We start from the raw sequence: 21883 nt of genomic DNA, 5'->3' as shown, positions 1-21883 counted from the left end.
ATGCTGAAATCCCAGTACATCACTTGACACATCCTGCCAATCAGAATAAACCCTTTATTGCTGGATTGACACCAAGCAAACATATAAACAAGACAATGCATGAACTAGCTGCATAGCTAATTCAAGTGCCAAAGTCCTGTCAATCAATAACCATTCACAATTATCAAAATAAAATTTTCTGGATTCATTGATTATTCCTTTTTGTCTTCCATTGTGACTTGCCATTATTTTATATTGATACATGTAAAAGATAACAAGATCTGACACAAAGCTGCCAGCTATGCAGATTACCTACAAGGTATCTGATTTGTTTTAGTCACACCACCACATTTAATTCAATAATTTTGAAAGTGTACTTCAAGTAATTATCCTATTTTCAAAAAAAATCATTCAAAACAAAAAAGTTTATGCAGGGAAGAAAGAACCTTAATTCATCACTGCAAACTACAATCATATTGGCAAAAAAACACAACTAAAAATTAATCAGTAGCTGAAGCATAAATGCACAATAATTAATGTGAGTTTGTGTCAACCTACTTTCCAGTAAAAAAAACTTAGAGTTTGCCAATTTCAAACAATCTTACTGAAAAAAAATCTCCCAGATACCATACCACATAGTTCAAACCAGTTATTAATCAAGGTTGACACTATAGTGCAATACTTAGGGCCTACTGCATTTTGAAAAGGTACCATCGTCTGATCGAGATGTTAAATCAAGGTCCCATTTGCCGGTGAACAGAAATGAAAAATACCATGGTACTATTTAAAGAGCAGGGGACTCTCCAGTTGTTTCCTTTTCAACCAATATCACCAAATAAAACTGAGTAGATTGGGTCTATATTCTCTGGAGTTTAGAAGAATGAGAGGTGATCTCACTGAAACATCATCACAGGCAGTCCCTCGGAATCGAGGAAGACTTACTTCCACTCTTAACGCGAGTTCTTAGGTGGCTGTACAGTCCAATACGACAGCCACAGTCCCTGTCACAGGTGGGACAGATAGTCGTTGAGGGTAAGGGAGGGTGGGACAGGTTTGCCACACACTCTTTCCGTTGCCTGCGCTTGATTTCTGCATGTTCTCGGCAATGAGACTTGGTGCTCAGCGCCCTCCCGGATGCACTTCCTTCACTTAGGGCGGTCTTTGGCCAGGGACTCCCAGGTGCCGGTGGGGATGTTGCACTTTATCAGGGAGGCAGAGGGTGTTCTTGTATTGTTTCCTCTGCCCACCTTTGGCTCCGAGTAGAGCACTTGCTTTGGGAGGTTGTGATGGCATGTGGACAACGTGGCCTGCGGAGCTGATCAAGTGTGGTCAGTGATTCAATGCTGATGATGATGGGGCTACTGTCCTCCCAAGGGATTTGCAGGATCTTGCGGAGACATCATTGGTGGTATTTTAACAGCGACTGGAGGTGTCTACTGTACATGGTCCATGTCTCTGAGCCATACAGGAGGGCGGGTATTACTACAGCCCTGTAGACTATGAGCTTGGTGGCAGATTTGAGGGCCTGGTCTTCGAACACTCTTTTCCTTAGGCGGCCGAAGGCTGCACTGGCGGCGGTGTTGAATCTCGTCATCAATGTCTGCTCTGAAACATACAAGATTCTGAGAGGGCTTAACAGGATAGATGCGGAGAGGCTGTTCCCCTGGTTGGAGAGTCTAGAACTAGGAGGCATAGTCTCAGGATAAGGGGCTGGCCATTTAAGATGGATGAGGACGAATGTTTTCACTCAGATGGTTGTGAATCCTTGGAATTCTCTACCCCAAAGGGCTGTGGATGCTGAGTCAGTACATATATTCAAGGCTGAGATAGATTTTTGGACTCAAGGAATCAAGAGATAAAGGGATTGGGCGGGAAAGTGGAGTTGCGGTTGAATGCCAGAGCAGGCTCGAGGGGTTGTATGGCCTACTCTTGCTCCTAATTCTTATGTTATGTTCACCGATTAGCTGGTCATCTCTGAAATTTGCAGGTTATTACTGGCATATAATAGCTGATGCATTTGTCTACATCAGCTACGTTAAAAGTGATTAATTGTATTAAGCAGCAATTTTGAAAAAGGTAAACATCAAGTAAACATTCATCCTTACTGCCTGGGCAGAACGGGAGAGTTAGGAGAACGGACGCCGGACTTTTCTTCCACGAATTTAAATGGAAGTAAAATTGGTGGGCTGTGTTACAGGCATATAATCCACTATATTCAATTGCCCTCCCCATGCTCTGCCCAGCTGGTAAAGATGTAAACCTTCCCTAGGTAAATGGTGTCAAAATTTGCAGATATCAAAATAGGAGGCATAGTTAATTCTTAAGACCAAATGAAGCCACATGGGATATTAATGAGATGGGGAAATAGGCTAAAAAGTTGCAGTAATTCTGATCTGATGCATTTTGATTAAAAAAATACTCAATGAAAGTCGGTTCGGTGGTGTGAACAGTAGAAGGTTCACCAAGAATTAAAGCAGTACCTCAGCTTATAAGGCTGTAAACAAAAAAGCTATGAATTCTTTATTTTATCAAGAGGTTTAGAATACAAAAGCCAAGAGATAATGAAAAGCCTAAAAAAGCCTTACAACCTCGGTGAGAGTACTGTGCGCAATATTGGGCATCACACTATAGGAAGGATTTTGAGGTTTGAGAGGATACAGATTTACTTGATGCTATCTTGCATGAGGAAATAGAAATATGAAGAAACGTGAAAAATTGAGACTTGCAATGTTAGAACAATACAAATGCGAGGGTGATAGTGTGCTTAAAATTGAAAAGGATGGGACAGGTTAGATAAACACAGATTTTCCAGTAGTTGAGGCTTCTAGGACAAGGGGTCACAGATGCAAAGTTAAATGCAATTGCTTTCGAACAGAGAGCCTGAAAAATGTCTTCACACTTAGAGCTGTGAGGCTGTGAAGTTCATTTCCAGGATTAGTGGTTGAGGCGGAAACTTTGCTAACATTTAAAATTAGACTGGATAGATAGGTGAAGAAAAAAAAAAAGAGATGAAGGATACACAAATAGGATGTGTAGCTGTAATTAGAATTATTTTCTTGCATGGAGGGTAAACACCGATACAGGTCCACTGACCTGTTTCTGTGTTGTAACTATGTATTTCTATGAATATCATATCTACTTTAGTGACAATACAAATAGGCTCATGTCACTCAGAAGATCATTACCCACCGTCACTTAAAACAGAGAAAAGATCTATTGGCTGAACATCCTTTACTGTTGGAAAGAATAGGGTAATCCTTTCTGCAACATGTGACAGTAATAGAAATATTTGTTATAAGTAAATAGTTTATACTTTCAAAGAGCCTTGATCAAATTTTGCACAAAACATGCACAATTACAGAGACCAATGAACAGAATAATAGATTGAAGATTCTCCCCACAATCCAAAGCAGGCATGTTTCAAAACACCATCAACTCGCATTGAAGTACTATCTAATGGAGATGAGGCGCTGCAACAAGAGAAAGAAATGCATGTCAATCCATAATGCTCTCCTGAATTTACAAGAATTTATATATAACTAGTCTCACTCCCATTTGGTCGACTTTCAACTGCCCTCTGTAGTGGCTTGGTAAGCCACCAAGGTGCATCAACTCAGAAACTAGGAATTGGCAATAAAGTCTGGCTTTGCCAGCGACATCCACATCCTGAAAATTATTTTTATTTAAATCCTGAATGACTTATGTAACTGACCTGCCATTTGCCACATGTTGCTGTCTTCCAGTTCTCTGGAAACATGTGATGATGCCATCCTCCTCCTGGAAGGAGGGATCATGATGGTGGCTCAGACAAAATTCTGTTCTTCTATCTTAGGCAAAGTTTGATCATGGATGATCTTGTTTTGAATTATTGTGCATTACTAAATTATTCTCAGTGTTCCCTCCTCTATCTCTAATTCACTATCTTACTCCTACCCCATTCCTCCCCCTCGAAGGTCCTTGAACTAGTTATACCAAAGTACACAAGCTTTTCATTACTTCTTGTTCAAGTTCTTCTAAAATCAGTTTCTTACCATGCCACACCACTGAGACAACCATGAATAAAGCCACCAATGACCTCCTGCATGCACAGCTACATCTTAGTGTCTCTGTCACTCCTCTGCCAGGTTTAAATCTGCCGAGGAATTTATTGTTCATCAATGTACTCATGTGCACCTAGGTGCACTGCCCTCTCATGATTCCGCTGATACCCGTCAGTGCAGTTATTACATCTCAATTGTTCCCTCCATTGCCCACCTAGTCACCTCTTGTGTGACCCAGGGCTCCATCTTTAGTCTATTTAATCATCTACATGCTATGCCTTGGTGACATTCACAAAGCAAATCAGTTTTGGGTCAGATTACGCTGGCAGAATCCAACTCTAGCTCTGCTACAACAACTTGCAATTATACATCACCTTTAACATAGTTGAATGTCCCAAGGTGCTTCACAGGAATGTTAACAAAAATATAGTACACACATCACGCGAGAAGGCAAGGTCAAGGGGACTGGCTATGAATATGGGTAAGGGAGTTCAAAAGTAGGGAAAGATTAAGGGAGGATAGGAGGGCAGTGAATTCAGAGCAGAGAAAACATGATGAATTGAGATGGAGGTTGAAATCACTGAGTATGAGAAATCACTCGGTGTCACGGCTAAGCGAGGATAGCACTGAAGATATCTCGGGGAAACTTGGCGTGATACCTGGGTGGGTGGTAGAGAATGGGGATTTTAAATGAGAGGCAAGAGGGTTAGAACATGTTGAGATGCTCAAAAGGAAGAGAAGGTGCAAAAGTAGGGGGACAGATCAAGGTGTGATTTGGTGATAACAGGGCAAGTTTGGGCAGGGCAAGTGATGGAAGGTATCGGCAGGAGGGGAGGTTTCATTAAGGGGGAAGAAGAAATAGGAACAGGAGTAGGCCATTCGGCCCCTCAAGCCTGCTCCACTGCCATTCAATAAGATCATGGCTGATCTTCTACCTCAGTTCCATTTTCCTGCACTATCCCATCTGCCTTGATCCCTTAATATTCTGGGGTAAAGAATTCCAAAGATTCACCACCCTCTGAGTGAAGATATTTCTCATCAGTCCTAAATGGCCAACCCCTTATTCTGTGACTCCTGGTTCTAGACGCCCCAGCCAGGGGAAACAGGGAAGGTGTCAACAGCTGTCAGCCATGACCATGATGTTGATGCAATCATCTCCAATAAGCTCATAGATGGCGAGAACCTTGTTCACAAGTGAACAGACATTCTGGAGGGAGATGCTGAGAGGAACCGTGATAGCCAATCAACTGGCAGTGTCCACAAGGTTAGGCTTGGGAGGGGCGAGTGGGAGGGGAAGGAGATTGGCAAGATTAGCCCCCATCAGACGCACTGGGTGGGAAAGACGGTAAGAGTCGGATGGGGCAGTTGGGATTGCTGCTTACAAGGAGGTAGCGATAAGTGCCTCGATAGGCCCCATCGGAGGGAACCTGCAGGCTTACCCAAAATGGAGTCAATTCTGGGACACTGGCAGGAAAGTAGAAAGGTCAACGATTGTTGGGGTGGGGATTTGAGAGAGCAGAGTACCCAAAAGGGGAGAAATGAAAGGAGGCATGATGACAAGAGAGAAGGGCCTAGGAAGCATAAAGGGAAGAGAGGAAAAAATGAGGGGAAATAGAAGTAATGGGCTCAAGTCCGAAGCAGTAGTCAAAACGTACATGCGAAGGGACATAGGAAAACTAAAGTTACATAGACATAGGTACATAGCAAGATGATGATAGATATGCCCTGGTAATAAACGGGAAAGAGAGAGGAGACAATAGGAGAGAGTCAAGAGTTAATGTCAAAGACCCTGTGGTGGGATAAAGTTGATGTACATAAGAAAACAAGAACACAAGAAATAGGAGCAGGAGTTGGCCATTTTGCCCCTCGAGCCTGCTCCGCCATTCAATAAGATCATGGCTGATCTGATCATGGACTCAGCTCCACTTTCCTGCCCACTCGCCATAACCCTTTATTCCCCTATCGCTGAAAAATCTGTTTATCACTGCCTTAAATATACTCAATGACCCAGCCTCCACAGCTCCCTGGGGCAGAGAATTCCACAGATTTACAACCCTCAAAAGAAATTCCTCCTCATCTCAGTTTTAAATGGGTGGCTCCTTATTCTGAGACCAGGTTCCCTAGTTTTAGTTTTCCCTACGAGTAGAAATATCCTCCCTGCATCCACCTTGTCGAGCCCCCTCATTATCTTATATATTTCAATAAGATCACCTTCTTCTGAATTCTAATGAGTAGAGGCCCAACCTACTCAACCTTTCCTCATATGTCAACCCCCTCATCTCTGGAGTCAATCTAGGTGAACCTTCTCTGAACTGACTCCAAAGGAAGTATATCCTTTCATAAATATGGAAACCAAAACTGCACGCAGTATTCCAATTGTGGCCTCACCAATACCCTGTATAGCTGTAGCAAGGCTTCCCTGCTTTTATATTCCATCCCCTTTACAATAAAGGCCAAGATTCCACTGCTGCACTTGCTGTATCTGCATACTATCTTTGTGTTTCATTAACAAGTACCCCCAGGCTCTGCTATACTGCAGCACTTTGCAATCTTTCTCCATTTAAATAATAACTTGCTCTTTGATTTTTTCTGCCAAAGTGCATGACCTCACACTTTCCAACATTATACTCCATCTACCGTGAAGACTGATGCAAAATATTTGTTCAACGTCTCTGTCATTTCCCTGTTCTCCGTTATTAATTCCCCAGGTCTCATCCTCATCCTCTAGGGGACCAACATTTATTTTAGCCACTCTTTTCCTTTTTATGTACTTGTAGAAACTCTTGCTGTTTTTATATTCCGTGCTAGTTTACTTTCATAATCTATCTTCCCTCTCGATCATTTTTTTTTTTTTAGTCGTTCTTTGCTGGCTTTTAAAAGACATAGATAGGGAGGGTCAGCTTGGAATATCAACATACAAATGTCCAGGTTCAGAGACAGGTGTAGAGGGTGAGTGAGTCCAGGAGTTTTTTTTGACAGGTAGAGTATCGGAGGACACACTGCTTTACGTATTTCTGAGAGAATGAAAAGTCAGGAGGTGTGCAGAATCGATCATAGAAACATAGAAAATAGGTGCAGGAGTAGGCCATTCGGCCCTTCGAGCCTGCACCGCCAATGAGTTCATGGCTGAACATGCAACTTCAGTACCCCATTCCTGCTTTCTCACCATACCCCTTGATTCCCCTAGTAGTAAGGACTTCATCTAACTCCTTTTTGAATATATTTAGTGAATTGGCCTCAACAACTTTCTGTGGTGGAGAATTCCACAGGTTCACCACTCTCTGGGTGAAGAAATTCCTCCTCATCTCAGTCCTAAATGGCTTCCCCCTTATCCTTAGACTGTGTCCCCTGGTTCTGGACTTCCCCAACATTGGGAACATTCTTCCTGCATCTAACCTGTCTAACCCCGTCAGAATTTTAAACGTTTCTATGAGGTCCCCTCTCATTCTTCTGAACTCCAGTGAATACAAGCCCAGTTGATCCAGTCTTTCTTGATAGGTCAGTCCCGCCATCCCGGGAATCAGTCTGGTGAACCTTCGCTGCACTCCCTCAATAGCAAGAATGTCCTTCCTCAGGTTAGGAGACCAAAACTGTACACAATACTCCAGGTGTGGCCTCACCAAGGCCCTGTACAATTGTAGCAACACCTCCCTGCCCCTGTACTCAAATCCCCTCGCTATGAAGGCCAACATGCCATTTGCTTTCTTAACCGCCTGCTGTACCTGCATGCCAACCTTCAATGACTGATGTACCATGACACCCAGGTCTCTTTGCACCTCCCCTTTTCACCATTCTGTCACCATTCAGATAATAGTCTGTCTCTGTTTTTACCACCAAAGTGGATAACCTCACATTTATCCACATTATACTTCATCTGCCATGCATTTGCCCACTCACCTAACCTATCCAAGTCACTCTGCAGCCTCATAGCATCCTCCTCGCAGCTCACACTGCCACCCAACTTAGTGTCATCCGCAAATTTGGAGATACTACATTTAATCCCCTCATCTAAATCATTAATGTACAGTGTAAACAGCTGGGGCCCCAGCACAGAACCTTGCGGTACCCCACTTGCGGCACCATAAGATCCAGATGCAGCTGAGAAATGGATTACGGTCTAGGAAATTTCTGCCAGGAACCAAATCATCGGCAGTCCCTCGAAACGAGAATGACTTGCTTCCACGCCGAAAACGGATGAGTTCACAGGTGTTTGAGATATTCCGGATTCCGAACTACATCCTGAAAGGTGGAAGATGCCTGTGTTATATATGCAGGTTATAGATATACTCTGTGTAGTCATTGTATAGTTGCATAAGATGGAGACTTGTTTACCTCATGTACTATCAATAAGGTTTACACTGTGCATATACTATGCTGGCACCACTAGAGGGTGCAACTGGTGGAGACCAGGGTTTCCTGCCCTGGTGGCAGGGGTTATATAAATGGGTAGCCACCATACAGCTGCCTCACTCGAGTTATGAATAAAGGACCAAGGTCACTGCAGTTTGAGTACAACACATTGCCTCGTGGAGTCATTCATAAGTACATTACAGACATAATAACTGGCGACGAGTATACGGACTTTCACGCGATGATGGCTACCTTTGGTACACTAAAAGACTTCGCAGCGGGTGATGATTGGGATGCCTGCACGGAAAGGCTCGAGCAATATTTCGTGGCAAACGACCTGGCGGGGAGACGGACGCACTGGCAGAGAAGCGCAAGGCTATACTGCTGACAAGTTGTGCGCCCGAGGTCGATGGCACCCATGAAAGCCAAGGATAAGGCATATGATGGGTCTGACTGAACTAATTCGCGACCAACTAAAACCAAGAGAGCATCCTCACGGCCAGGCACAGGTTCTACACTCACTGCAGACCTGAGGGCCAGGTGATTACAAAATATGCTGCCGACCTCAGGAGACTTGTGACCACGTGATTTTGGCACGCACCTCAACGAAGCATTGCAAGACATCTTCGTTGTGGGAATTGGCCACAAGGGCCTCCTTCACAAGCGATTATCTGCCGATACCACAGTCAACCTGCAGAAGGCCATCAGCATCAGTCAGGCGGTTCATGACCTAGACCTGCAGCACCAAGCAAATTATTCATCCTGTGGACTCAAACCCAGCAAGTACTGTACACAGAATGGTGCCTTTCACAGGCAAGACTGCAGAACGTGGCTCTGCCCAGGGTGGTGAGCACAGACCTCAGAGTTCCAGAATTCAGAGTCTGCCAGGGGTGCTAATCGAGTAGCACCATGCTGGCATTGCGGAGGAAACCATAGGGCTCACCAGTGCCGTATGCAAAGCCTGTAACACGAAGGGCCACCTCCAGCATGTGTAAAAGAAACATGACTCACCATCGAGCAGAGGAGTCGGTAGATGACTTTGAATCCAGCGGGGAGTATGACGATTTGGCCAGAGAGACAGCTCAGCCCCAAGAAGTGTATGGAGTGTATACCTGCACCACCTATTGTCCTCCAGTGAAGAGGGAAGTCGAGATAAACGGCGTTCCAGTCTTCATGGAAGTGGATACGGGAGCGAGCCAGTCAGTAATGAGCCAGGATGCCTTTGAGAGGCTATGGAACGAAAGACGACCCGAGCTGGTTCCAGTACAGGAAAAGTTGCGCACCTAGACCAAGGAGCTGATCCCAGTCCTTGGTAGCGCGGATGCAAGTGTAATCCATAAGGGCGCGGTGCACAAGTTACCCCCGTGGATTGTTGCAGGTGATAGTCCAATGTTACTCGGAAGGTGGATGGGGAAGATCCAGTGGAAATGGGAAAACCCTATCACTCCAGCAATCGATGTCCCCCATGCTCAGAGGCAGACCAAAACCTCACCTTCGCTTGGGCCAGGCACCAGAGAACAGATCAGCGCAGCACCTGAGGCACAGACCGTCCATCACTACTGCGTGGCAATGATCTGACCGGAACGACCGAAAAGTACCTTCCCGGCTCCAGTGGCAGGACTCCTGGGAAGAAGATCGAATTCACAGGCACTCTTCCAGCTTTTGTGGCAGCATCGCAGGAGAAGGATCAAGGCAGTCGACCTCAAGGACAGAGATGAGGTGCAGCGTGGCTGAAAAAAAAGATGGCCGCGGCATACCACGAGGTGCAACGCTGAGGGACCAACACATGGTGTCTAACAAAGGATTTGATTGGGGTAAAGCCAGCAGGGTTCTCTTAAAGGAGACCGGCAACCAACTGAACTTAGAGACATTTTATGCATGGCAATCCATGTAACAAACCGATTAAGATTGTGAACAAAACGTTGTTGCGAGATGTGGGTACTGTTCCTTACGTAAAGATCAAAATGTTGTTGCGAGATGTCGGGAATACAGTGTCCCCAAAAGTAGCAAGCAAACAAATTCGGGAGGGTAAAAGTGCTGATCCTGATGCCATGCCCCAGGTGTCCCCACAAGTTATAGGCCATCAACCTCAGGAGGGTGAAGGCACTGACCCTGATGCCCTGCCCCAGGTCTATCCCATGCTGCAGGCACCCGATGGCACCATTCGCCAGGACCTGGAAATGAAAACGGCACCAATACGCGCAGTCGGCTGCCGTTGCCCACCACCCGGGTGGAGATGGCACAGCCCCCAGACCCAGTCACTACCTCGGCCATGTCCAGGAGCGAAAGGTCAGAACCAACGAGTTCCCCAAACGGGACCTGAAACAGCCAGGTTCCCAACACCTTTAGAGAGCAGGCAGAAGATTCTGCAGCCCTCAAAGGAGGACAGGGAGGCCACACACATCTGTGGCTCTGCCCACCAATAGGCAACGGCAAAGGCCCGGACTCCTGGCAAGGTGAACGAACCAAGCCACCCTGCTAGCAGCGGGCGCAGCGCCGCCATCAGACGACTAGGACCCCGTCCGGTTGCTCTGGAACTAGCGTCCTCGCATACCTGCACTGCTAGCTCAGTACTGACCAAGACTGAACCAAAAAATGCAATCTACCCAATCCTGGTGCACGACCGTAAAACGCAAGGAATCTAAGTCACTGAACCAAGGTGTCATGATACAAACTAAAAAAAATTGTTTTTTTCTTCCTTTCTTTGTACTTGCATTGTGTCTGATCCTGTATGTTAATGTAATGGGCCAGCTGCATGACCTTGCTCTGTGGTGGGGGGAGAAATGGATGCATGTAGCCATGGACACACACATGGATCACACCCAGAACCCACTGCATCATTGAACCATCCAAACTGCGAGCCAAGCCAAAGCACAGCCAAGATCCAAGGGCTATTGGCACTTAAGTCTGGCGAGAGCTAAGCCAGAGCACATAGTGCAAAGCTAATTGGCACAAAGGACTTGGGGGAAGTGATGTTATATATGCAGACTATAGATATACTCTGTGTAGTTGCATGAGATGGAGACTTTTTTTTTACCTGATGTACTATCAATAAGGTTTACACTGTGCATATACTCTGCTAGCACAAGAGGATGCAACTGGTGGAGATCGGGGTTTCCTGCCCTGGTGGCAGGGGCTGTATAAAAGGGTAACCACCATGCGGCTGCCTCACTCTGGAGTTACAAATAAAGGACCAAGATCACTGCAGTTTGAGTACAACACATTGCTTAGTGGAGTCATTCCTAAGTACAATACAGACATAATAGCCTGTGCGTGGATTTTTTTTAACGTGTGGTGGCCGTTGCACCCCAGCCACCACACGGGCTTGATAGAGCTAGGTCTTAGTCCAGTGGCCAACCAAGACGACTGGAGACCAGCTCTGCTGGAACCACACTGTAGCTGAAGCTGAAAAACCAGCTGGACCAGTCATAAACTCAGCAGGTAACAGCAGCTATGGGGGTTGGGCTGTAAGCTAGACAAAGTTACCTTAAAATTAAGCAACTGAATAACAGATCAGAGACACAGCAGCTGAATCTTAGTGTAGTCTAGTGGAGAACCATCCAAAGTCATCCAGGAATTTGGAAGCAAAATTTGAACTAAGATCTCACTAATGAAAACAAAGAGCAGACAATCATCATCGTAGGCAGTCCCTCGGAATCGAGGAAGACTTGCTTCCACTCTTATGAGTCCTTAGGTGGCTGAACAGTCCAATACGAGAGCCACAGTCCCCGTCACAGGTGGGACAGATAGTTGTTGAGGGAAGGGGTGGGTGGGACTGGTTTGCCGCACGCTCTTTCCGCAATCCGTGCTTGATTTCCAAATGCTCTCGGCGATGAGACTCAAGGTGCTCAGTGCCCTCCCGGATGCACTTCCTCTACTTAGGGCGGTCTTTGACCAGGGACTCCCAGGTGTCAGTGGAGATGCTGCACTTTTTTTTTTAAATCAGGGAGGTTTTGAGGGTGTCCTTGTAAGGTTTCCGCTGCCCACCTTTGGCTCATTTGCCATGAAAGAGTTCTGAGTAGAGCGCTTGCTTTGGTAGTCTCGTGTCTGGCATGCAGACAATGTGGCCTGTCCAGTGAAGCTGATCAAGTGTGGTCAGTGCTTCAATGCTGGGGATGTTGGCCTGGTTGAGGACGCTAATGTTGGTGCATCTTTCCTCCCAGGGGATTTGTAGGATCTTGCGGAGACATTGTTGGTGGTATTTCTCCAGTGACTTGGTATCTACTGTACACGGTCCATGTCTCGGAGCAGACAGAAGGGCGGGTATTACTACCGCCCTGTAGATCATGAGCTTCGTGGTAGATTTGAGGGCTTGGTCTTCGAACACTTTCCCTCAGACAGCCGAAGGCTGCACTGGTGCACTGGAGGCGGTGTTAAATCTCATCAACAAGAGCAGACATGATGACGAGAACCTCCCGAGGTATGGAAAATGGTCCACGTTGTCCAGGGCCGCACCGTGGATCTTGACAACTGGGGGGCAGTGCTGTGCAGCGAGGATAGGCTGGTGGAGGACCTTTGTCTTACAGATGTTTAGCTCAAGGCCCATGCTTTCATATGTCTCAGTAAATATGTCGACTATGTCCGTTCTGGAGTTCATCATATATATCTGCGCAGACACAGGCGTCGTCCACGTACTGTAGCTCAACGACAGAGGTTGGGGTGGTCTTGGACCTGGCCTGAAGACGGCGAAGGTTGAACAGGTTCCCACTGGTTCTGTAGTTTAGTTCCACTCCAGTGGGGAGCTTGTTGACTGAGGTGGAGCATGGCAGCGAGGAAGATTGAGAAGAGGGTTGGGCGATGACACAGCCCTGTTTGACCCCGGTCCGCACGTGGATTGGGTTTGTAATAGATCCGTTGGTAAGGATCACGGCCTGCATGTCATCGTGGAACAGGCAGGGGATGGACAGTGGGTGCAGTTATCATTAAACTTGCAGTTAGGGCTAAAATGCACCCAACAGTGGAGGATAAGAGATTGGGGAGAAAAAGGCAAAGGATGGCAACGAATGGTCAAGGATAGAGTTGCACAGCAAAGGAACTCCCCAGGGAGTTGCCAGCCCAGAAGCCATCTTGAATTAGTACAGCAAAAGCCTCGGAGGATCTTGCTGTACTAAGCAACTTAAAACCCTAGACAAGTCAAAATTTCTTCCAGCGCAATGGTGGAAAAGCTGAAGTCATACTGTTAGGTACTGGTGAAAACCTGTGTGCTTCTGGCTCCAATGCAATCAACCTCTGGCTGAATTTAGTGATATCCAATGCTGAACTTTCTTACCTGCATTCAACCATTTAGCACATTTATCACAAAAACATATTTTTTTCCTCTCGTGGGAAATACTCATTATTTTCTGAACACATCTCCAAATTCTCTCAATAGCTGAGTGAATCTTTTACTCCTTCAAAGCATTGCTTCCCTTTGCCTTTGACTGAAAAATACCACAGGTGAAGCTTATGAACTCATACCCTTAAGAAAGTAGGCATCTGACAAATGCATAATTCTCGATTTGAGGAATTTTAGAAATCAGAAAAAAAAACTCAGATGAATTGGAGCCTATATGAAATCTGCTTATGCAGGATGGGCTTCCCTGCAATCGTAGGGTCTTCAACTAGTATTTTTTTAATAAACTGAACTGTCTCTAGTTGTAAAACAGTAAAAAGGCATGGCAATATTTAAACACTAAAGTAGCTTTGCATATGTAGAATTCAAAAGATGAGCAATTAGCTTGTTTTAAGCTTATAGTCTTTGGATTTTATTTTTATGTTACTTTTGTTCTTCCAGAGGATTGTGAATCTGTGGAATTCTCTGCCCAAGAAAGCAGTTGAGGCTAGCTCATTGAATGTATTCAAATCACAGATAGATAGATTTTTAACCAATAAGGGAATTAAGGGTTATGGGGAGCAGGCGGGTAAGTGGAGCTGAGTCCACGGCCAGATCAGCCATGATCTTGTTGAATGGCAGAGCAGGCTCGAGGGGCTAGATGGCCTACTCCTGTTCCGAATTCTTATGTTCTTATCAACAGAAGCCCAAGTTTCAAAAGTTGACTTGCCTACAACCAGATGTTGATTAAGAAAAAAAAAAAAAATCGCAATTTGACCCAAATGGAGAGAGAGACTTTTTATGTAGGAATGCAAGCACAAGAGTACGCCATTCAGCCCCTCAAGCCTGTTCTGCCATTCAATGAAATCATTCTCCTGACTTGGCTCCATATCTCTCAATATCTTTGGCTAGCTCTCAGAATTTTACAATTATTTGAGCTAACATTAACTGCTTTTTATGGGAGCGAGTTCCACAATTCTACCACTCTTTGCGTGAAGAAGTGTTTCCTAACTTCCCTCCTGAATAGCCTGACTCTGATTTTAAAGTTATGTCCCCTTGTCCTAGACTCTTCTACCAGCCGAAAAAGTTCCTCTCTATCTTATTAATTCCTTTCAAAATCCTAAAAACCTCAATCAAATCACTCCTTAATCTTCTATATTCTAGGGAGTACACGCCTAGTTTATGTAATCTTTCCTCATAACCTAACCCTTTTTTATATAAAAAGTTACACAAAATCATAATGAGGTGATTTTTTTATTAGGTCTTTAATATGGATTTTCTAACTCCCCTGATGGCTCAGTGATCAGCCATGATCTTATTGAATGGTGGTACTCCTGCACCTATTTTCTATGTTTCAGTGGATAAGTGCACAGAGACCAAGATCCCAGGTTGCATTAACTGATCTCAACTGGTGTGACAGGAAAGGTGCTGCAATGTTTGGCTCCATTCTCATCATGCAGGGATCAGTGCTGGAAAGTGGCACTACATTTGATCCCTGGTCTCTACACTGTTGGCGAGGCAAGAGGGGTGCTACAACTGGCCACAGCAGCCATAAGCGGAAGCAGCAGCAGGAGCTGGAGAGTTTAAGCTAGGCCGACACTTCAGTGGAGTACTCTCAGAGTGCTAGACTGTCATTGCAGTTTAGAGGAGAGGGGATCTTATTGAAACATACAAAATTCTGAAGGGGCTTGACAGGGTAGATGCAGAGAGGATGTTTGCCCTCGAACTAGGGTCCATAATTTCAGAATAAGAGGTCACCTATTTAAAACAGAAATGAGGAGGAATTTCTTCTATCAGAGTCGTGAATCTTTGGAATTCTCTTCCCCAGAGAGCTGTAGAGGCTGGGTCATTGAATATATTTAAGGTGGAGATAGACAGATTTTTGAATAAGGGAGTCAAGGGTTATGGGGAGCAGGCCAGGATCAGATCAGCCATAATCTTATTGAATGGCGCAGCAGGTTCGAGGGGCCAAAGGGTCTACTCCTGCTCCTATTTCTTATGTTATGTTATGTTCTGTCAGAAGTGCCGTCTTTTGGTTGAGACATTAAATCGAGGCAAGGTCTGCCCTCTCTGGTGGATGTAAAAGATCTCATGGCACAATTTGAAGAAGAGCAGGGGAGTTCTCCTCGGTATCCTGGAAAAGATAATACTCCTCAACCAACATCACTGAAACAGATTAATTGGTCATTATCTAATTGCTGTTTGAGAGCTTGCTGTGCACAATTTGGCTCCGACATTTGCTACATTATAATGGTGAGTACACTTTAAAAGTACCTCAAAGCACTTTGGGATGTCCTGAGATCATGAATGGCGGTATATAAATGCAAGTTTTTACATTAGGAGAAAATAATCAGCCAGTATTCCTAGTATTGATCACTATCTAATGACTCATGCTAGAAAGCGCAAATGCATGGACTTGGGGCGAGCAAGAGTCAGAGAAGCTGTGATGATCACCGTGGTTAAATACCCTCATTGCCAAAGTTCAGGCATGAAGAATGGCTACTTGGGTGACAACTAATGTTTTACTACATTAAAGGCACTATATAAACACATATTGGAAGAATACTGGCTACCATGAAATCATGCTTCTGCATCAATCAGTGCCTTTGAAAGGAGAAAAAAAATTGGAGGAAGTAAACTGGATGGTCCACATTTTTAAAGAAGTTTTAAAGTGTCGCAAATTTTGCAGAAGTCATGAGATTGCACTACATACACAGGATGAATATAAATAGCCTGTATTATCTTAGCAAGCTCATTACTAACCACAAGAGCAATGTTCAATTAGTTTACAACCATCAGATTCCTTCGATTACAGCCTCAAAATCATTTATTGGTTAAGGTACACACTATAAATGGTTTCAACTAGAGGTTTGCTACAATGGTGCATGTATTGCTCAATTCTTGCAATAAGTCTACAGTTGATTTTATAATTAAGCCACCAGTCAAGTTTAAGTCAGTGCAACTTAAGAGTTCTGTGAGATGAATTATCTGAATAAATGTTTTCTTTTGTCATAAACAAGATAAAATGCATCTTTTGATCGCTTCCTTCAAATTAACTTTTCTTGTAGCTATTCTGTAATATTGTGTAACTAACTGTACATATATTTGGACTACACAATTTTTCCTGGTACAGTCTATACTGGTTTATGACTGTACTGATTCTGTACAAGATAAACTATATTTAGTTTTCAATAACAGAGCTAATAAGTAACTTTCAATATTTACCCGAGTTTAAAAGCTGGCAAATAATTTAAAAGCAACAGATTGTACTATTAATGTGTCGCAGTATAAAATGCCACTGAATAAATTCTTGAGTACAATAGCTTATTTTCTGGTTCTGCAAATGCAAGATGGTCAACGTGATTCTAGCTAGAAATCAGGAACATTCATAAATGATGTATTCTATACCTCTAACAGGTAACAGCAACAGATTTCTTTACCAACAGAAAAATCACCCCTCCATTACACAATATGTGCGACTCCCATTGGCGTCCAACAGCAATGCTTTAAAACTAGTGACTTTACTATAATCATTGATTCTTCACAGGTAAAGTTACTACCCCCTCAAATCTACTAGCCATTACAAGCCTATTGGACTATATTACTAATTATATAGTCTAGGCTAGGGACTTTCCACTCAATGAATCACATGCATCCCATAAATTATGCCCAATAATCAACTTGGATTATCACCCAAGAACTTACATTATGAGTAACATTAGGAGCTACATCAAAGCATGGCACGGAACTGGAAGTTAACTAGAACACAAACTTATTTCCATACAAAGCTAGGTTCAGCTACCCGAAAATCAAAGGGTATTTATACCGATGACTTAAAGTTAGTTTCTGAATTCAAGCCAATGTACAAAAACTGATTCCCGACTGAAAGACTTCATTTTCCACATAACTACTTAAGTACACAATTTTACCTAGTTTTATCACAAATCCTTTGAGACTAACTGTAACTTGAGTCTTAACACAAAGACTTTGCATCTCACTTTTTAAAAAAACTTTCACAAACTTTAAAGAGTACAATAGCAGCATGTTGTTCCAAGCCAGTCAGTTCATTGTCCGTATCTTGTACTTCTCCGTTAATTCAGAAATTGCATAGGTCTATATCTTCCATCTTGGTAATATTATAAGTTGGTAGGCTTTGGTATTGGTCTACAATTAAAGTCTTTACGCTGAATAAGTGCCAAGAACTCCAGCATTTAACTGCATTGCTGTCAAACCAGACACAATTAGTTTACTCCAACTAAATATTGGGAAGACTGAAGCCACTGTCTTCAGCTCCTCCCACAAACTCCATCCCTCTCCCTGGTCACTTTGAGGCTGAACCAGACCTTTTGAAAACTTGCCGTTCTATTTGACACTGAGATGAGCTTCCAACCACATCAACAACACTGCCTATTTTCACCTCCGTAACATCACCTGTCTCAGCTATGTGCAACTGAAACCCTCATCCATGCTTTTGTTACCTCTAGACTTGACTAGTCCAATGCTCTTCTTCTGGCTGGCCTCCCATCTTCCTCTCTACATGAACTTGAGCTCAACCAAAACTCTGCTGCCCATATCCAAACACGTGGCAAGTCCCATTCACCCTGTGCTCACTGACCTACATTGGCTCCCGGTCTGGCAACACCTCGATTTTAAAATTCACATCCTTGTTTTTCAAATCCCTTCATGGCCTCATCCCTCCCCATCTCTAACTTCGACCAGCCCTGTAACCCTTCAAGATTTCCGCACTCCTCCAATTCTGGCCTCTTGCACATCTGATTTTATTCACTCCACCATTCCTTCAGCTGTCTAGGCCCTTAGCTCTGGAATTCCCTCACTAAATCTTCTGCCTCTCTGACCTCTTTAAGACCTTCCTTAAAACCTAGCTCTTTGACGAAGGCCCTGTCCTAATATCTCATGTGGCTCTGTCAAATTTTGTTGGACAACACTCCTGTGAAGTGCCTTGGAATGTTTTACTACATTAAATGCAAGTTGTTGTACTCTGATTTAGAGAATCACAGGACAACCTTGATGTTTTTTTACATGGTTAAAATTCAAAAGTGGAAACTTATGATAGAACAATGTATATCCTAAGTAGATGAGAATCATAAAAAGTATACTAAAGAACTACTACTTCTTTCACATCAGAACACTGCTGCTAATTCAAATCAAGAAAATTAACCATTTTTGTATTTCAAGTAAATTAAATCAGCAATTCAAACCAGATATTAAAAGCAATTATTCAGAAAATAATAGGGCCAAAATAGTTAAATGCTTTGCCACACATTTTGTTGAGGTTGCTGCAGGATACCAGATATCTGGGTGGAATCACGATAATCAAATGTTTATGCTTAAAATAAAAAAAGAATCTTAACATTGTGTTTCTGAATGAAAACTTAAATACAATTTCAAGACTTTCACATATCTATAAAACTTTAACTTAACTGAAATTATTAGGTTAAAACTAGGAAATTTTGAGTACCCATTAACACCTTAGATTTATTGATTGAATAAAAAAAACATTTTTCCAGTTAGTCAATCATACCTGTGTTTTTTGGAGCATCTGCATAAACCATTCCTGGTTGAGGAGGTACATTCTGCCAGCCATACTGTGGATAACCTTGATATGCAGGCTGTCCTGGAGCAGGTGGATGAGCAGGTGGATAACCAGGGTAAGCAACATTGGGACCTGGACCTGGACCTGGACCATACTGTTGTGGATAAGCTGGATATGGACCAGCTGGATATGGACCAGCTGGGCCTGGCCCAGGATAAGGTGGAGGATTCTCGTTCATGTAGGATGCTAAATTGAAGTATTTCTGTGACTTGAAACCAAACAAAAAATTATTTTACCAAATTTGAGTTTGTATAAAACATGATGAATTTAAAAATGAGCAGTTATAGTTTATAAAGAAAGTACTGAAATTTGAACCAACTTTAGCAATGTAAATTTCAAAGTTTTCACACCTAAAATGTTAATACCACCATTGTATCCACAGATTCTGCCTGCTTTGCAGAATATTTCCAGCATTTTATGTTTTTTTTCAAATTTCCAGCATCTGCAGCATTTTGCATTCAGAAAATACATTGTTCCATTTGACATCTCTGTCTAATTTCCTCAGTATTTTCCAGTTAGCCCAAAACTAGACCCGGTCAACAGGTTTGCAGAGGCAGATTACTGTCTTATAGGACCCATGCCCAGGGTCCCCAAAAATGGAACGCCTGGCAAAACTTGTCATAATGCAGAAAAAACTGTTTACAACTGCTGCATCAGTTTAATTTAAGCATAGTTTATAGTGATATGATTTGTTTTATTATTAATGCAGTATGTAAACCTTTTATGAATCTATTTTACTTCACATTGATGAGGGGGGAGGGAGAAAGAGAGAGAGCATTAAGGGAGTGGCCAGGGCTCGAAGAATTCTTAATCGGATTTGCAAGTATGCAACTGGTCGCTCACAATTCTATAAAATAACTGCATTACAGACATCTAGAACTGCAATTGTTACTTAGGTTCAAAGCCAAAAACGGCCAATTTCCACAAGGACACAAACGTAAACCAGGAAAGCAGGGAGGTGGGGGAGTGGAAATGGAAAGCACTGAAAAGTAAATTTAAAATAGATCCAGAACAATGTATTTATTCAAAAGGCGATAAATATACTGAAATCATCAGCCCGGCAGTATAGTAGAGGCAAATATATTAGGACTGTTATAATGAAAGGGCAAAGAACTAGCTTCAATGGCAGCATGACCTTTCCTCCTCCCATACTTGTATGTACAGTTACTCCTCAAGTAATTCGATCATTTTCTTTTAAAAGAAGCGATTTAAAAAAATAAATTAAAGTTAGCCGTACATTGTGCCGTCTTCCCACGACCCGGGGCACAACTCAATCCCGTACTAGTTTCAAATGGATGATTTTACAACATCCTTCTGCTAACCATTCCCCCACCATTACAAATTCAATTACCCATCTTTCATCGATGCGTCCCATTAACAGAGAACTGAGAAAAATCAGAAGCCAAACGGATTAACGCCATCGCGATTTTTAAACTCAACCCTGAACAAACAAAATGAACCGGATAATCGATAGAATAAAGTCAATAGGCTAGCGGGTGGCGTGTAATAAAAAAGAGAATTCCTCACCAGCAATTTAGAATTTAAAAAACGGTCTCAACAAGGGCAAAAAAAAAATTTAAAAGAGAAAGCCTGCTTTTAGCCGCTAAAGCAGTCCATAAAACGAATAAATAGAAACAATTCGGCTTTCCGGAATCTAACTGGAAAGATCTGATTTAGAAATAACGATGATTTTTTTTGAGGGAGACTATGAAAGCAGAGAAGGTGCCGGGCCACTGACCGCCTAAGCTTACCTGTACGCTTTGTCTCCGCTCCACCTGTCCGCCCCGCGACAACTCCGTTCCCTCACTGCTGCTCGCTGACGTCATGCAGCCCGCCCCGGGATCACGTGACCACGACCGGCCGACCAGCGCAGCGCAGCGCGCACGCGCTTCAATCCGCGCCTGCTCGGCGGGAGGCTCTCGTGGGGTTTCCGTTAATTTTCGCTGCTTTGTTTTCACCGCCCGCCACTGACGCAGCTGCTATTTTTTTTAAAAGCGCTAGGCCGTCAGCGCCTGAAAATATCCGCGCGAAGAGAGTTAATGTGGTGGGGGTGGTTAGAGACACTCTTTAACAACACTCTGCTTAAAGAATAACCCAAGGAGAGGAGAGCTGACCACTTTAGTCAGCTCTCCACTCCCTTGTGTTGCCCATTTTGAGGCTGTGTCCTGGCGGCTTCTGGGAGGAGGACGGTCCTCTTTGGAGTTAAAAATGCGGAAGGAAGGTGTTTTCAACTCCTACAGAATAAAACATTTATTTCAGTGTTTTTATTTTGTTCCTGAATCGAGATCTATTCCAACAGACAAGAACGAGCGAGGTGCAATTTACTGTGCCAGTTTTATTCAAAGCTGGCGTCTGTGCTTTCAAAAGCTGCATTGCAGGAGAACCTATTTAAATCTGGGAGTGCTGTGCCACCTCCTTGGTGATGATGACTCAGAGCTCTGATTGAGAAAGGGGGAGCCAGAGCAAAGTCTGCCACATACTAATTAGAGATCTGATACTGTAACATTTTTCTGTAGGATTTACCAATACAATACAATGATATCTTGGTTATTGGCAGACACAACTTCGTAATGTTAACAACGGTTGTTG

At 43.6% G+C, this 21883-nt stretch overlaps 1 protein-coding gene across 1 annotated transcript in view; it reads right to left on the bottom strand.

Moving 5' to 3' along the window:
- The window catches only part of LOC139262147 (cysteine-rich and transmembrane domain-containing protein 1-like), a 45741-nt gene extending 24510 nt beyond the window's left edge, over positions 1 to 21231 (bottom strand). The window contains exons 1-2 of the mRNA XM_070877293.1: positions 21046 to 21231; positions 19223 to 19502 (exon numbers count right to left, since the gene is read on the bottom strand). Of these exons, the coding sequence (XP_070733394.1) occupies positions 19223 to 19502; positions 21046 to 21120 (355 nt within the window). The 5' untranslated portion in view covers positions 21121 to 21231. The remainder of the gene's footprint in view (positions 1 to 19222; positions 19503 to 21045) is intronic.
- Positions 21232 to 21883: the final 652 nt, after the last annotated feature.

This window comes from Pristiophorus japonicus, chromosome 4 (assembly GCF_044704955.1).
Source record: "Pristiophorus japonicus isolate sPriJap1 chromosome 4, sPriJap1.hap1, whole genome shotgun sequence".
Classification (NCBI taxonomy): Eukaryota; Metazoa; Chordata; class Chondrichthyes; family Pristiophoridae; genus Pristiophorus; species Pristiophorus japonicus.
The sequence above is the reverse complement of the archived record's forward strand: the minus strand, read 5'-3'. Positions and strand labels throughout refer to the sequence as shown.